This window comes from Oncorhynchus mykiss, chromosome Y (assembly GCF_013265735.2).
Source record: "Oncorhynchus mykiss isolate Arlee chromosome Y, USDA_OmykA_1.1, whole genome shotgun sequence".
Lineage (NCBI taxonomy): Eukaryota > Metazoa > Chordata > Actinopteri > Salmoniformes > Salmonidae > Oncorhynchus > Oncorhynchus mykiss.
The window spans coordinates 38,820,484-38,832,790 of record NC_048593.1 but is presented as its reverse complement, the minus strand read 5'-3'; the positions used below and the strand labels follow the sequence as shown (position 1 = coordinate 38,832,790).

General features: G+C 42.0%; 2 protein-coding genes and 1 non-coding gene across 3 annotated transcripts; 2 read left to right on the top strand and 1 right to left on the bottom strand.

Annotated features, from left to right (window-relative positions):
• Positions 1-256: 256 nt before the first annotated feature.
• Positions 257-4,735, top strand: LOC110510245 (mesenteric estrogen-dependent adipogenesis protein). Its single transcript, XM_036967583.1, has 5 exons — positions 257-545; positions 671-807; positions 1,369-1,484; positions 1,669-1,839; positions 3,038-4,735. The coding sequence occupies exons 1-5, from the start codon at positions 349-351 to the stop codon at positions 3,056-3,058; spliced, it is 642 nt and encodes a 213-aa protein (XP_036823478.1). The 5' UTR covers positions 257-348; the 3' UTR covers positions 3,059-4,735.
• alox5ap (arachidonate 5-lipoxygenase-activating protein) lies at positions 4,688-10,896 on the bottom strand. Its single transcript, NM_001165225.1, is given in 5 exon segments — positions 4,688-5,478; positions 5,571-5,652; positions 5,736-5,806; positions 10,061-10,139; positions 10,770-10,896. Coding segments are annotated over 5 exon segments (465 nt in total). The 5' UTR covers positions 10,840-10,896; the 3' UTR covers positions 4,688-5,315.
• Positions 10,897-11,177: 281 nt separating this feature from the next.
• On the top strand, positions 11,178-11,249 carry trnae-uuc. Its single transcript has one exon. It is a non-coding gene; the product is annotated as a tRNA-Glu (tRNA).
• Positions 11,250-12,307: the final 1,058 nt, after the last annotated feature.

Below are 12,307 nucleotides of genomic sequence, written 5' to 3'. Positions count from 1 at the left end.
ATCATTTTTCATAACAAACCAATGCATTTCTAAATACATTGTGGTTAAGGTAGAGTATGATTTCATTTAATCATTTAATTAGAATTATTTTAACACAAATCATAGTCAAAACTATCGCAAACTTTATGACTTGAAAAAATACAAAACATAGTTTTTTTTAAAGAGCCGTTTGGGAGCCAAAAGAGCCGGCTCTTTTTGGTGAGCTGAGCCGAACGAACCGGCTCACTGAAAAGATCCGGAACGCCCATCTGGGCTTACAAGACCTTTATTTCCTCATCACGTGATCTGGAATCGCAGCAGAAAAACAGACATTGCTCGAGACAGAAAACTCCACATAACTCCAAAGACATGACGATCACAGACGTCTCCCGTTGTACGATGGAAGTTATAGAAGTTGAGGAATTCTTGCGGAACCCTCCGCCCGGTTTCACCGTAGAGGCTGGCTACCGATTCGTGAAAAGCGATCCTGAAAACTGCTGCGTGTTCATCGATGACTTCGAGTTATCCAGAGGAGGAAAAGTAGTCTTCCAACACTCGCAGGGAAAGTAAGGAATATGTTCATTTTAAAAGTTTGATACATTAGTCAGCCTTGAAAATATAATTAATTCAGCTGAGCATCAACTTCTTAACTAGCAATCGAAAATGTATCCAACAATTTATTTTCTTTCAGGAAAATCACAGTGCGCAATTTGGGAGATTACACTCGCTTCAGGAAGAACCTAACCTCAAAAAAGATATATATACTGGTGTCTGCATGTGAAAGTAAACCTTCATCGACAGATAAGAAAGCTCCCAAAAACAGAAGAGGTACAACTTTTCACTGCTCTATCTATAATGGACCTGTAGGCTGCAGCAGACACGGCGTGCTCTGCGCTGTCGTCCATGGTTTTCCTAAATGACTTTTCATAACGTTACTCTTTACTGCATCAAATACCAGATTGCATATGTACAGGAGTAAATGTTAGCCTGATACAGTATGTGTGTTGGTGGATATCAGCACTACATAGTTCTTAACCATGCAGTGAAACAACAACGTTTATTTATGTATTTTTAACCTGGGCTGGCCCTTCCATATGGAGGTTATAATGAGTCACTCCTTGCTTCCCAAATTGTACCATATTCCCTATATAGTACACTACTGTTGGCCAGGGCTATGGTCAATATATTGTACTACAAATGGAATATGGTGCTATTTGGGACGTAACTGTGGTTTTTTTGACCAGTTGCAGGCGGTGCAGAGTGACCTTTTTAAGTGTGACTCACAGCCTAACTTAACACAGTGGCCTTCACAGGACTGACTGACTCTTTCTGATGCTCTTTCTCTCTGACTCGCTCTCTCTCTCTCTCCTTTTCTCCCTCCCTCCCCAGTGCTCCAGCAGTATGTGGTGTCCATTGATGGCCGTAACCCTCTGATCAAGTGGGAGATTGAGAGAGGCCTGGACAGGACTATCTCCTCTGTGGCTGGGGAGAGCTACAGGGTCGACGTGAGTTTGTCATTTTTTTTTGTTATAAAAATTACATTTAAAGAATGATTCTTAGATAACAAGCTTATTTTCTTTACGCAGCCACCTCTCAAGATGTTGACATTGAAAATGGCAAATTCATATTTATTATAATTTTTTTATGTAAAGTTAAATACATTTTTCCCTCTGCTTTTTTTGTTTTCAGATTGACCTGTGTGATGCGTTGCGTGGCTGGGCAGGGGAGAGTTTCTGTCTCCTAGGCAACAGAGAGAAGGTCACACCCGTGTGGAAGGATACCTGCTTCACCCTGAAATATTACTCGGATGCCCTCTTCGACTTCCCACACTGGCTCGGCTTCAGCAAACGCCATTTCAAGGTCAAATACAATAAATGAATAAGGACTATTTATTTATTTATTTATTAATGTATCTGGAACTTTCCTCTTAGCTTATTGATGTATATTCTCTACTGCGGACAGTTTACTGCTGAATAATGTGTTTCTCTGAATCTTACTTGTGGCCATCAAAGGGTGCGTCACAATAATATCTCTGTCCTCCTGAAGTGTGCACTTGTTCACAACTTCCCACCAATCTAAAAGCATTGAGATATGGTGGACACTCTTACTCCTCCACAATATTTCTTATACCGGTCATTTTCTTTCAAATCAGTGAGGGGAATGGATCCACTCTGGGAGGAAGGAGATGATTGGGCCATAGCTAGGGTGTCCACTCTGGGAGGAAGGAGATGATTGGGCCATAGCTAGGGTGTCCACTCTGGGAGGAAGGAGGTGATTGGGCCATAGCTAGGGTGTCCACTCTGGGAGGAAGGAGATGATTGGGCCATAGCTAGGGTGTCCACTCTGGGAGGGAGGAAGGAGATGATTGGGCCATAGCTAGGGTGTCCACTCTGGGAGGAAGGAGGTGATTGGGCCATAGGTAGGGTGTCCACTCTGGGAGGGAGGAAGGAGATGATTGGGCCATAGCTAGGGTGTCCACTCTGGGAGGAAGGAGATGATTGGGCCATAGCTAGGGTGTCCACTCTGGGAGGAAGGAGATGATTGGGCCATAGGTAGGGTGTCCACTCTGGGAGGAAGGAGGTGATTGGGCCATAGCTAGGGTGTCCACTCTGGGAGGGAGGAAGGAGATGATTGGGCCATAGGTAGGGTGTCCACTCGGGGAGGAAGGAGATGATTGGGCCATAGCTAGGGTGTCCACTCTGGGAGGAAGGAGATGATTGGGCCATAGGTAGGGTGTCCACTCTGGGAGGAAGGAGATGATTGGGCCATAGGTAGGGTGTCCACTCTGGGAGGAAGGAGATGATTGGGCCATAGGTAGGGTGTCCACTCTGGGAGGAAGGAGATGATTGGGCCATAGGTAGGGTGTCCACTCTGGGAGGAAGGAGGTGATTGGGCCATAGGTAGGGTGTCCACTCTGGGAGGGAGGAAGGAGATGATTGGGCCATAGGTAGGGTGTCCACTCTGGGAGGGAGGAAGGAGATGATTGGGCCAAGGTGCTCAATCTAGGAAGAAGTAAAACCAACACGTGTTTATTTACTTTGTGATTTCTTCCCTGTAGATCTCCTACCATGGAAGATGAGACCTTAGCAAGAATCCATAATTACTATTTGATGGGCAAGAAGACTGGACATAGGCCAAATATGATCTATTATATTGACAAGGTAGCCGAGTGACCACTCTAACAATGGAAATGCATGTCCTCAATGCTTGAATGCAACTGAGGTCAGGTGGGTCCATACTAGCCAAATGAGAGGGCAGATATGCTTATGAACAACAGGCACAACCAAGTCATTTTTCGCAAAGCTGTCGGAATGCCACCTGCATCCATTTGAAACAGTCTAAAATTTACAAACTTCAAATCAAATTAGCCCCATGTAATTCTACACTCTGATAGACCTCCATACAAAAAGGGTCTTATCTCACACGGACATATTTAGGGCGGTAAAATCCTCTCGCTTCACCTCTTCCAAGGCCCATGTTTCAGTGGACAGCGACATCTGTCAGTTGAAGTGAGAAGCTTGGATACCTGCTGCCTGCTATGCAGGATTCCACCACTGGGGGGAGCTGTTTATCAGTAGACTGGATCATCTCCTTTAGTGTAAGACATGGATGGTCAGTTCAATGCTGCTGCTTTGGGTTGAGAATTTAACCCTCGGCTGCACTGTTATGTCACTGGGAAGATGGAGTAAGCCAGTCGGCAAGAAACTATTGAAAGAATAGCCCAAAATACTTTACAATAAGTTGTTTTATCAAGTTCATATATACAGGGCCTTCAGGAAGCATTTCAATCCTTTTGACTTTTTCTACATTTTGTTGTGTTACAGCCTGAATTTAAAATGGATTCAATTGAGTTTTTGTTACTGTTACTGACACACACTACCCCATAATGACAAAGTGGAAGGATGTTTTTAGATAATAAAAAAAAAAATCAGATTTTTTTTATTTTTTAAATGAAGTATTCCACCTCTTATGGCAAGTCTAAAGTTCAGAAGTAAACAATTCACATAATAAGTTTACATGGACTCACTGTGTACAATGATAGTGTTTAACATGACTTTTGAATGACTACCTCATCTCTGTACCCAACACACAATTCTCTGTAATGTCCCTCAGTTGAGCAGTGAATTTTAAAAATAATAATGTGGAAAACTCTTAGACGTACCCAGAAAGACCGCTGTAATCGCTGCCAAAGTTGCTTCTACAAAGTATTGACTCGGGAGTATTTCTGTATTTACTTTTCAATACATTTGGAAAACATTTGTAAAAACAGGTTTTCACTTCATCATTATGGGGTATTGTGTATAGCTGGGTGAGAGGGAAAAAATCAAATTAATCCATTTTGAATTCAGGCTGTAACACAAAATGTGGAATAAGTTGAGAGGTATGAATACTTTCTGAAGGCTATTTACGTTGTTAGAAAACATTTTAAAATTGTGTATGGCGACATTTCTAGAACATCAGGCGACATGATTTCTAGAACATAGCAACATGATTTCTAGAACATAGCAACATGATTTCTAGAACATAGCAACATGATTTCTAGAACATAGCGACATGATTTCTAGGACATTTGAATGTAGATGTTGCATGCTCTTCAGATGAAGGGTCACCTTGGACTGACTTTAGAAACTGTTAAATGTCATTTAGAGGGATAGCTGTGGCATATCAACTTATTGTATACATCTTCAATAGAATTCAATACTATGTAGCTGTTGTGTTTTTATTTCCCAGACAATAAAGAATATAAAACATGAAATGATTGAGCACAGAAGTGGATAATTGCACCACATTGAATCACCCATCACATCACCATACTTGCTCCCCTTGCACTGTGCAAATACACACAGACACAAAACAGACTTTAGTCACTTTCAGTAGTACCTCAACCTAGACACAAAACAGACTTTATAGGCACTTTCAGTAGTACCTCAACACAGACACAAAACAGACTTTATAGTCCCTTTCCATAGTACCTCAACACAGACACAAAACAGACTTTATAGTCACTTTCAGTAGTACCTCAACACAGACACAAAACAGACTTTATAGTCACTTTCAGTAGTACCTCAACACAGACACAAAACAGACTTTATAGTCACTTTCAGTAGTACCTCAACATAGACACAAAACAGACTTTATAGTCACTTTCAGTAGTACCTCAACATAGACACAAAACAGACTTTATAGTCACTTTCCGTAGTACCTCAACATAGACACAAAATAGACTTTATAGTCACTGCCGTAGTACCTCAACACAGACACAAAACAGACTTTATAGTCACTGCCGTAGTACCTCAACACAGACACAAAACAGACTTTATAGTCACTGCCGTAGTTCAGGGAATGAGGAGTAGAGCAGAGGCTGCGTTGGTGATCGTTTCCATGGTGTCTTTATAGTCGTTGCCGAGGTAACGCACCAGCAGGAAGTTGAAGATACCCACAATGCACATCAGGATGAGGAAGGCCAGGACGCGTTTCCCAAACAGGAACCCTGGAGTGCTGTCAGACAGAAACACAGTTAATTAGTCACACTCATACAAAACAGCAGTCAATCAGTTACAAATACATACTTTACACACACATACTCTCACCTCTGAGATGTCTGACCCATGTACCCGACAAAGTACTTCTGCCTGGCCACCAGGTAGATGATCCCTGCGAAGGCAGCAGGAGCTGAACACACCAAGATCACAGACAGTGTTAGCTAGATGAAAAGAGAGACTGGGGAATGTTACAGTATCTGTTGGATGATTTACCTTGGTTAAGGCAGAGCCCAGCACACCACATCACTGCTAGGAAGGTCGGGTAGGAATCCATACAGTTACGACTGTGGAGACAGACAAGAGAAACACATGATGAAAACCCCAGTTAGGCCTAGATTCAATCAGATCAAGGGTTAACCGGCGCTAGGAGACACATGCATAGCAGTGTGTTTTGGCGATGTCGGAGGTGTCACTACAGTCCCTGGTTCAAATCCAGGCTCTATCACTATCCGGCCATGATTGGGAGTCCCATAGAGCGGCGCACAATTTGCCGAGCGTTGGCCGGGGTAGGTCATCATTGTAAATAAGAATTTGTTCTTAACTGAGTTGCCAAGTTATTTAAAGGTCAAAAAGTAATAATCCACACTTGCCCTACTGGTGTTAGAAGTTCAGAGCGAGAAAGTGTAGGCCATTCAGAAATAATTACGCTCCAACTGAAAAATCATTCAATTAAATAATGATTTCTAGCATCTTAATGGAGGTGTAGATTACAGTTTGCAACGGGATTTATGTTGATGAGACTCAGCCAATGGCAATGCCCGCTTTAGGTATAATTTACATTTTAGTCATTTAGCAGAGGCTCTTAACCAGATAATAGTTATATTTAAGACAGGAGTCAACCCAACATTCTGACATGTTATTAACAAATAAATACATGATTACACCCCTCACGTCCCCCAGGCAACCCCACCCCCAAATGTGTGTGCGTGCCCGTGCGGTGTGTGTGCGATGCGTGTAAATGCTGGTGTTGCAAATACCCCAATCTACCCAACCGAGTCCACACGGAAGCCACTTGTGGCTTCGACAGCTCTACCTAAGTTCCACCGCTATGTGGATGTTGGCTAAAGCAGATCTGATTGAAATAGAGCCCTTGGGTTTAGACAGTTTGATGCTGAAATTACAGCGAATACAAACACACACTGAGACTCGACGCGTATGAAGTGTTAGGCTTCTAATCCATACAGTGGAAACTCCACATTTACAGCGCGATTGACATGTAAAGGCAATGTTCTTGCTTTAGCGGAGACTGCGCTCACGGTAAAAGCTACATATGTCGGCTCAATCGGAAATGGCTATTGAAGTTCTATAGCGGAAGCTGTAACGCTTCAAGAATGAATAGAGCCCTGAGTCACGAGAGCCATCGCAAATATTCTATCTTCAGTAAAATACTCTGTAGTATGCAGTCAGCAAAGTAACAATGATGAAATGGGTTGACAACATCCTCAGCCCTGCTCTCTCACTAGGAAGGAGGAGTGATTGGAGGGAGGGGTGTTGCAATAAAAACACCACCTCTTCCTGAAAATACAAAAATATAGTTCCTGTGTGACAGCGCAGCTACACAGCAACTTCCTGAACTTTGTTCTTTATTGCGAAATGTTTCACTTTGTGTGTGTGTGTGTGTGTGTGTGTGTGTTTCTTCACACACGTGATGTCAGCCTAACCACCTTAACTTAGTCCTCTCTACAGAGAAGTTGTATTAGTCATATGTACGAGATATGCATGATAGACATCGTCCAATGAAATGCTTACAGGCAGGTTATTTCTGGACAATGCAACAAGGTGAGGAGCAGAGAAAGGGTGTGGGTCCACTGCTTCCTTTTTTAATACAGGAAGTACATCATCGCAACAACGATGGCCTCCAATGAAACAACAGTCCTGATCCTCTGTTCCTTCATGTCTTTATCTACGTTATTCCTTTTTTTGACCAGAATATTTGAAGGAAAGGAGACAAGGAGAGGAAGCCACTTCATACTATTGAGATGCGCCCTGTGGGCCGATTTCCTGGTCTGAGATTAAGCCAAGTCCTGGAGTACAAAACACGTACAATGGGGCTGTTTCCATTGAGTGTGCCTTTTAGTCCAGGATTAGGTTTAACATCTGTACAGGAACCCATTAGAGTCTAACCTCCCCTAAAGACCCCAGGGCAGTTCCTCACAGTAAGCAGAGTCTAACCTCCCCTAAAGACCCAGGGCAGTTCCACACAGTAAGCAGAGTCTAACCTCCCCTAAAGACCCAGGGCAGATCCACACAGTAAGCAGAGTCTAATCTCCCCTAAAGACCCAGGGCAGTTCCACACAGTAAGCAGAGTCTAACCTCCCCTAAAGACCCAGGGCAGTTCCACACAGTAAGCAGAGTCTAACCTCCCCTAAAGACCCAGGGCAGTTCCACACAGTAAGCAGAGTCTAACCTCCCCTAAAGACCCCAGGGCAGTTCCACACAGTAAGCAGAGTCTAACCTCCCCTAAAGACCCAGGGCAGATCCACACAGTAAGCAGAGTCTACACCCTATTCCCTACACCCTATTCCCTATATATTACACTACTGTATGGGCCCTGGTCAACAGTTACGCACTATAAATAGAAAATAGGGTGCTATAACCTGGTCTGGTTGGACTTTGAGGAAACTCCATGTGATGGTTAGTAATGTTAAGAGAGATGGAAATCACATGTAAAAGGTGACCAGATGGAAGAGAGAGAGGAGACATGGGATATGCAAAACCCTTCTCCCATTGGCAACACAACTAATGTGTAAAGAAACACACGCAGTCTTGTGTGGGTTACAGCATGGCTATTATTAGGTTATGGCTTGATACACGGGGATAGTAGCATTTATGTAAATGAAATAAGCAGTAAAGAAATGATAACCAGCTGGATCAACAGTTAAACACAGTTAAAATGGTACGTCCCTGTTTGGGTTATGTGTAACGGTTTTCCTCCTCTTCTGAGGAGGAGTAGGAAGGATCGGACCAATATGCAGCGTGGTGAGTGTTCGTCATTTTAATCAGTAGCACTGAACACTAAAAATACAAAGTAACAAAAAGAACAACCGAAACAGTTCCGTCTGGTAAACTACATACAAAGACAGGAAACAACTACCCACAAATCATAGTGGGAAAACAGGCTGCCTAAGTATGGTTCTCAATCAGAGACAACGATAAACAGCTGCCTCTGATTGGGTACCATACCAGGCCAAACACAGAAATACACAAATATAGGACAACACAAAGAAAACCCACCCCAACTCACGCCCTGACCAAACTAAAATAGAGACATAAAAAAGGAACTAAGGTCAGGACGTGACATTATGGGCTTAGTTCACATTCTGAATACACAGGGAAAGAATGTAATTGTGCATTGTGTCTGTGTGTGTGTGTGTATTTTATATTTATTTATTTTATTTAATCTTTATTTAACCAGGTAGGCCAGTTGAGAACAAGTTCTCATTTACAACTGCGACCTGGCCAAGATAAAGCAAAGCAGTGCGACACAAACAACAACACAGAGTTACACATAAACAAACATACAGTCAAATAACACAAAATTAAATTAAAATATATGTACAGTGTGTGCAAATGTAGAAGAGTAGGGAGGTAGATAATAAATAGGCACTAGAGGCAAAAATAATTACAATTTCATTTATAATTAATACTGGAGTGATAGATCTACAGATGATGATGTGCAGGTAGAGATACTGGGGTGCAAAAGAGCAAGAGGGTAAGTAATAATATGGGGATGAGGTAGTTGGGTGGGCTATTTACAGATTGGCTGTGTGCAGGTACAGTGATCGGTAAGCTGCTCAGACAGCTGATGCTTAAAGTTAGAGAGGGAGATATAAGACTCCAGCTTCAGAGATTTTTGCAAGGAGAGGCGGCCAAAGGGAGTGTTGGCTTTGGGGGTGACCAGTGAAATATACCTGCTGGAGCGCGTGCTACGGGTGGGTGTTGCTATGGTGACCAGTGAGCTGAGATAAGGCGAGGCTTTACCTAGCAAAGACTTATAGATGACCTGGAGCCGGTGGGTTTGGCGACGAATATGTAGTGGGGGCCAGCCATCGAGAGCATGCAGGTCGCAGTGGTGGGTAGTATATGAGGCTTTGGTGAAAAAACGGATGGCACTGTGATAGAATACATCCAGTTTGCTGAGTAGAGTGTTGGGGGCTATTTTGTAAAGGATCAGTAGGATAGTCAGTTTTACGAGGGTATGTTTGGCGGCATGAGGGAACTAGGCTTTGTTGCGAAATAGGAAGCCGATTCTAGATTTAATTTTGGATTGGAGATGCTTAATGTGAGTCTGGAAGGAGAGTTTACAGTCTAACCAGACACCTAGGTATTTGTAGTTGTCCACACATTCTCGGTCAGAACCGTCCAGAGCAGTGATGCTATTGGGGCGAGAGGGTGCAGGCAGCAAACGGTTGAAGAGCATGCACTTAGTTTTACTAGCATTTAAAAGCAATATTTTTATTCCAGGATTAGGTTTAATGTGTGTCTGGGAAAAATGGTGTGTGTGTGTGGGTGTGCGTGTGTGTGTGAAAGTTACTTACTTGGCGCAGGACACTCTCTCAAAAGCAGTTTTGTTGTTGTGCTCTTTACCCTCCCTCTCTACCTTTGTTGCAAAGAAAGCTGGAAATAACACGACAGATAAAACACCAACAGTTCACAAATGTATTTTATCGTCGATCAGAGAAGTGAAGAAAAAGACTTGGTTATCAAGTGATATACAGTCATTTAAAAGTAAGGCATAGTATTCAATTCAAAGCATCAACCGAGAGGTTAAATGATAAATACATTTTACAGTATGAAAAACAAAGAACACCACTACTAATGTCTGTAATGTCTACTTTACAATGTGAGTAAATCCTCCACAGGTCACCATTTATAAAGATATTATTTATCTCAATGGGACTTCCTGGTTCAAACAAAAATATATTACATTTATATTATAGTCTCTTACCTGAGATAGGGCCGGTTTCCCAAACGCAGATTAAGCCTAGTCCTGGACTAAAAAAATCGGCATTGAAAGTGGTTTTTATACCAGGATTAGATTTAATGTGTGTCTGGGGAAAAGACCCAGAAAAAAGTAACTTCGCCACAGTTGTCTTTTTGGCCTCCTTTCTATACATATATTATTCATGTAAATGGAACATCCTAGTTTAAATCAAATAAAAAATGTAGTCAAACATAAAAATAAAAAAAAATCATAATAATAATAATAACATAAATAATTGATATGAAGTGTATTAATTATCTTACCATTCTGTAGGACGCTAATGAGAGTGACGATGACCAAGAGAAAGATGTGTTCCACCACTATGGACAACATGACGACTCAGAACGGAGGGACAGATAGAACAGAGGGAGGACAGGCTTTATTGAATATAAGGATAGAGGAGGAGAGACAACAGTTATAACTCTCTCTGTGTCTGTCTCTCTCTCACACACGCACACATTCTCTCTCTCTCTCTCTCTCTCTCTCTCTCTTGCACTTCCTGTTAGACTGTCCGTTTTTTTCCTCCGTTTTTATGCAAACAATTTCTCAGACATGATTTCCTTAGTGATGTGTGTATTGGTAACGGAGCTCCCTCACCTTTCCGTCAACTTCATTGTTGTTGTCATTGCGTAGTTCATTCAAAACCCCATTGATGACAAACAAATTCATACTCCCATATGGTCTAGCGGTTAGGATTCCTGGTTTTCACCCAGGCGGCCCGGGTTCGACTCCCGGTATGGGAACGAGTATTTTTCTTACTAGTCTTCTCACCAATAAATCGTTTTATAGGCAATTAAATGTACTTACATATTTTTACAATTATGCTTTTAATGCATGCTTGACGTTCCAATTGGCGAGGAGTATTCTGCGTTAGTAACCGTAAGATAGTCGAGAGAACATCCAATACATCAGCCTAGCTAGTACTGACTGTTACACATGTATAATTTATGTCAATAAATTAAACAAAACATTGATTCCTCCAACTGATAAAATACCTTATTTGATAATAATTTACATACTGTAGCTAGATAGAACCAGAGATGGTAGAGAAAGCGAGACAAAACACTCCGTAATTCTTTCTGGTCTACTTATTTCTCCCGCCCCGCGGAGCAGATGCCCCAAGGCGAGATATGTCACTGGCTAATTTTTTATGGTCGGGGCGGATGGGGCGAGCGGGAGGGGACAATAAGTAGACCAGAGCCAGCTATCAATTCAATTTAAGGGCTTTATTGGTATGGGAAACATATGTTAACATTGCCAAAGCAAGTGAAGTAGATAATAAACAATACAAATTTACAGTAAACATTACACATACAGAAGTTCCAAAAGAATAAAGACATTTCAAATGTCATATTATGTATATGTACAGTGTTATAACGATGTGCAAATAGGTAAAGTACAAAAGGGAAAATATATAAACATAAATATGGGTTGTATTTACAATGGTGTTTGTTCTTCACTGGTTGCCCTTTTCTTGTGGCAACAGGTCACAAATCTTGCTGCTATGATGGCACACTGTGGAATTTCACCCAGTAGATATGGGAGTTTATCAACATTGTGTTTATTTTTGAATTCTTTGTGGGTCTGTGTAATCTGAAGGAAATATGTCTCTAATATGGTCATGTATTTGGCAGGTTAGGAAGTGCAGCTCAGTTTCCACCTCATTTTGTGGGCAGTATGCACTCTTAGTATGGCTCAATAGTATGGCTATGCTCACTGAGTCTGTACATAGTCAAAGCTTTCCTTAATATTGGGTCAGTCACAGTGGTCAGGTATTCTGCCACTGTGTACTCTGTTTAGG

What these genes read in the sequence shown, in the direction of transcription:
- LOC110510245 (XM_036967583.1), top strand. Translation starts at nt 349, where the DNA reads ATGACGATCACAGACGTCTCCCGTTGTACGATGGAAGTTATAGAAGTT. An exon ending in TTCCAACACTCGCAGGGAAA is followed by an intron (nt 546 to 670) that starts GTAAGGAATATG and finishes ATTTTCTTTCAG; the next exon opens with GAAAATCACAGTGCGCAATT. An exon ending in AGCTCCCAAAAACAGAAGAG is followed by an intron (nt 808 to 1,368) that starts GTACAACTTTTC and finishes CTCCCTCCCCAG; the next exon opens with TGCTCCAGCAGTATGTGGTG.